This window comes from Halyomorpha halys, unplaced genomic scaffold, assembly GCF_000696795.3.
Source record: "Halyomorpha halys isolate HHAL.00 unplaced genomic scaffold, Hhal_1.1 Scaffold36.1, whole genome shotgun sequence".
NCBI lineage: Eukaryota > Metazoa > Arthropoda > Insecta > Hemiptera > Pentatomidae > Halyomorpha > Halyomorpha halys.
The window spans coordinates 961985-967115 of NW_027108624.1; the positions used below are offsets into that span (position 1 = coordinate 961985).

At 25.0% G+C, this 5131-nt stretch overlaps 1 protein-coding gene across 23 annotated transcripts in view; it reads right to left on the bottom strand.

The window, feature by feature from the left end:
• Positions 1–5131, bottom strand: part of CaMKII (Calcium/calmodulin-dependent protein kinase II) — a 196375-nt gene that overhangs the window by 77019 nt on the left and 114225 nt on the right. For all 23 annotated transcript variants that reach the window (XM_014429878.3, XM_014429907.3, XM_014429872.3 and 20 more), the window contains one exon: positions 1835–1894. In XM_014429878.3, the coding sequence (XP_014285364.1) occupies positions 1835–1894 (60 nt within the window). The remainder of the gene's footprint in view (positions 1–1834; positions 1895–5131) is intronic.

Here is a 5131-nt window from a genome sequence, read left to right on the forward strand (position 1 = left end):
TATATATGTTTAAGACCTAACTATAAATATAATACTGTTAAGAGAAAAAAAATACCAAGGTTGTACAAAACGCGTATCATTAAAGCGAACCAGCGAACCAACGAACCGCTGTAAATTATTCTAAGCTTAATTAAAAAAATATTTTTTAAAATAAAATATTCGCCATTAGCATTTTATGTTCAATTTTACTGCCTCTGTATTTGATGAAATGAAATATTAATTTAAAGGGTGGAGTGATAAAATGAACTTTTGACGATAGAGGATGTTTTTATTTTATGTATTTTATATTATGATATTTTTACATCTTGTAATGAAATTATCGTATATGAAATAAAAAGCAGTAAAAGTATTTTAAAGTGAATGACTGTACAGAATAAAACCATTTTTTTTTAATCCCCCTCAACTAATTAAAAAACCAATTAAATGAAATAAAGTCTGAAATATGTCATCAGAAACTGAAATATAATATAATAAAACATCCAGTGGGGGCATCCCTCTATTTATTAAGTGAAGTAACATTATAGGAAAACGGTCGGGTTTTATTGGCACCTTTTATTTTATAAAGTAAATTAGTTATTGAATATATTTAGTAACATGAACAAAAAAAATCTTTTTTTTAAATATAGTTTAAAATTTACATTACGAAAGTTAAAAAAAAATTTAGAAAAAACAAAAATTAATACTTACTAATTTTTATATTATTGCAATTTATCTAAGGGACTGTAAATTTGATGAGTTTAAAGTCAAGATTATTTCACTAATTTTTATAAACAATATGTTCTTTCGACTTACATACCAACTTCATTACATAATTGAATCAATTTATATTATTAAAAATTTTAAAAATGCATGTAATTTACAAACGGATATGAATAATATAAAGATATTTTATGCAATGCTGTTGAGAAATTAAAATTCTAAAGTAATATTGATTAAATTCCTAATCTAAATAATTTTAATTTAATATACCAAATTCTACAGTAAAAAAAATTAAAATTATAATAAAAACTTAAAATTGATAGGCCAAAATATTTAACAAAAAATTTAGAAAGTAAAAAAGCCGTTAAATAACCGTTACATGTCTTTACACTCGTAATCATATCCATTTTGAAACCTTTTTATAACCTGCTCTATTTTAATATTTAATTTTAAAACCCAAAATTATGATATTTTGGTTTTGTAATTTTCAATAATAGACCTCTTAGTAAGTATCTAACTAAACAATTTTTTTTTTGTTATAAACTAAAAATACTAATGACAAAACCTTTAATGCCATTACAAAAGTGAAAACATTTATTTTTTTATTCTATAAAACTGTAAAAAAAAAAAAAAAAAATACGCCCATCTAATTTATTTATCTAAATTTGTAGATATGCTACTTAGTTTTGACCTTTTTTGCTTGATTCCTTGCCGATAAAAAAAAATCTCATATTTCACTTATTTTTTTGCATCAGGAATGTAAATTACTTTTTTTTTTAAATTATATTTTTCACTACTTTTCTTTTCTTTTTTACATAAATTCTTTTTTCAGACGGATTACATTTAAAGTAAGAACATTTTAAATCAGTACTGAATTTTGTAAAATTCTTTTTTGGATTTTTCATTTTTTTTAGATCTTAAGAAATGTTTTCAATAATTTTAAAATTGCCTCTAAAACCGTCTTGAAACTAAATATTTCACAATGTATTGATTACGAATATTAGAATTTGAATACGATAAATTATGAAATGCGTAAAAAAGATATTTAATCCTTTTTTTGACGAATGTTTAAATAAACTATATTCTTTTTTTTCTCGTATATAAAATATTTTTAAGTTAAATTAAATGAACTCACCAATATTGGGGTGCTGCAGCTTCCGGCATATCCTTGCTTCTCTTTCTAATTTTTGAAAGTCTGAAACAGAGAAAACATTGTTTGAGATATGTAACAAAAATAAAAATCTTTAAAAAAGTGATAAAAATCGAAAAGAAATATCAGAATAAAGTTCATATAATTTAAAATAGTATAAAGTGTTTTTTGTTTACTGCAACCTATGTGCACTTTTTATTTTTGGTTTTCGACCACCTGAGTCATTACTTCCTTATAATACAACTTATAAAACTTAGCAAATTATAATATTAAAATATTACTTAATTAGTAACTATAACCTATAACTACTTTATACAACTATAGTCCTTTTGAAGTGAATCTTTATGACTGCTTTTATGGATATGATGTTTATGAAGATACTTGAAGTCTTGATGTGATTTTAATATTTAAAAAATAAACTGATTTAATGAAATTATTTAATGGCTTAAGTGCGTGGGGGATTCTACAAAAAGTGATCTTTTCTTGTTCTCAGCCATTTTCGTGGCTTTAAATAGAAAATAAATAATATTAAAAAAAAGGTTATATTCAGCTTGAACTGTTTATTGCAAACTATATAGTTACTAGTCAAAATAACTAAGTAATACTAGTGTCCGAACAACTAAAAATCAACATTTTGCGAATTTATTCTGGAAAATATCATGAAAACCATTACTCCTACGAAGATAAACATCGTAAAGTACTTTATATAAATTAAATTAGCTTTAATTTGAGAGCTAAAATATATCTGTGTGTCTAATAATAGTTTTCCCAACTTAAATTTAATAACTACATTTTTTTTTATTTTTCGTTATCAAATGTTGCTTTTTAAACAAGTGTATCTCAGGAACTATTGACGTACACAGCTGTATTACAACTTATATTTTAGTAAATTTACTCTACTTTAAATGATGTTCTATTAGGTTTTTTTTAGTGTTGTAGGTAGTTTTAAGATAGGGATCTACGAATGAAAAATTAATTTTTTTTCAACGTTTTGAAACAGCCAACATTTTTTTCTCCCCAACTATGGTTAGTAAACTTATCAATTTAGTAATTATAAATAGTTTTCATTGAAGTAATCGAAATTGGGGTGAAATAAACGATATTTTCTCCTCTAATGCTCTTATCTAGAGTCTAATAGACTAAATCATCAACGAAAATTCAAATAATCTCGATCGACAAGGCTTATTAGATTTTGATTCAATCTAAAAAAAAAAACAAACATTGTAAATTAATATAAAATTGCAAATCTGGTTATGTAGCTATATTTAGGACGAGAATATAGTAATAAAGAACTTACAGTAATTTATCATTTTTGTCAAGTATTCAAACATAGCATAGAAAATATTATTTTATTAAATCTAGCAAATTATTATTTTATTTTAAATAACTGTAAAAAATTGTATCAATGAAGCTGGGTTAATTCTTTGTGTTTTTAAACCAAAATCTTATCTCCCAAGAGATAGGCTTATATTTCTGTAAAGAATGGTGTAGAAATCTGTTTATTATTATTGTATAATTGTAAAAATAGGGGTGTAAATAGTAAATATTATTTACTAACTTAAAATTAATTTGAACTTATTAATTGAAATTTATTGTATTATTTTTGAAAATATTTTATTGGGAACAATTTTTTATCTTTGTAGAACAATAATAAGCTGGGAAATGTGCAAAAAAAAAAGAATATTTTTTTTCCTAGAAACATAAACAAATAATACAATTTAAACCATATTAATTATCCGGATAAACCAAAATTATGATCGGATATCGTGCCACAACCGACAGGTGTTTTGGGCTGTCTGATTTAATCCTTACGTGAGGAAATTCTACAAAAAATACGTACTAAAAAATTTTTTTTTTATTACAAAATAGGTTACTTTTTGTTTAAACATTCATATATTCGCATTGTATGCCGAATATTTTAACGACGTCCACAAATACTAGCGTAATTCTGAGTTTTCCATCAAAAGTTGATATATATGTATATACTTTACAAAAGGTTTTTTGACCAATAACAATTCTATAGTTGAAACTTATTAAGTTTATTTAAAAATTTAACTTTTATCTAGACAAATAGATTTAATGATCAACATTTAAAAAAAAAAAAATACCTAGATGATCTCATATAAATTTTTGTTAATAATTTTCTTAAAGTGGATGGAATGACTTATGATTGAAAATTTCTCATATATTATAAACAGTATCGTATTATAAGATATCAGTTTTTTTAAAAATAAACCCATGAATGATTTCATTACAGACAAATTAATGCGTGGCGCCATGATGAACACGAAGACCTATCTGGAGTTGACACAGAATGTGTCCTATGTTTACGAAATGAAACTAAATGACACTAAATCGATTTTCATGTTTATCAAGTGGGATTAAATCGATAGATGTGTTGTCTCGTTTTAAATTAAATGCCTTACACCCTTCATCTAGAACATGTTAATAATAATATTCATTTAAACGTGCTATGAAAATACTTTAGGCTTTTAGCACAATACGATATAAGAGGATGAGGTTTAATTAAAATCGTGCCCTCTTATCTCATTTAAAATTTTTATAAATCAAAACTATTAGGTACTAAAAAGTTCCAAAACGAAGCCAAAAAAGCAACAAATAATAAACCAGCCATAATTTCACCAATCATGATAGAGTGAGTTAGAAGCCGAAGTTTAGAAGTGATTATTTTAGGAATAAAAGTTTTGTTACTATCTACCTTTCCCTGAACCAAAGATACGAATTAGTATAATAAAACTGTACAATTATCTATAATTACTTAATGTTGAAATTTGTGATTTTGAATAATTTTTTATCATATATTTTATAATTGTTTTTTAATAATTTATTTATTGTTATTTACAGCTGTATACAAAAATATACAACAAGTAAATTTGCTGTAGGTGACATAGTGACATGATACAAACATGTGGAGCATCTACCCACTGATAGAACTCCAATAACATTTCTAGAGGAGATCTCGAGGCCATCTTCTTTTCAAACGCCTAAGAGGATTATTAGGTAATGAAGGAGAAGCCAGGTTAAAAACAAGTGGATTTGGGTGGTTGAGAAGTTTAGCATGGAAAGAATGGTATCTCGTTCTGGCCAAATCGGTAACATATAGAACATTGAGGTCCTGATGGATGACTTGATTTGTGACAAAGTAAGGAGCATTAAGGATTTTACCAAGGATTTTGGACTGTAATAGATTGGATTCGGGTGGAACTTGTTTTGTTTTGTTTTATTTATTTAAGTGTTTCGACCACTAGGGTCATTTACACT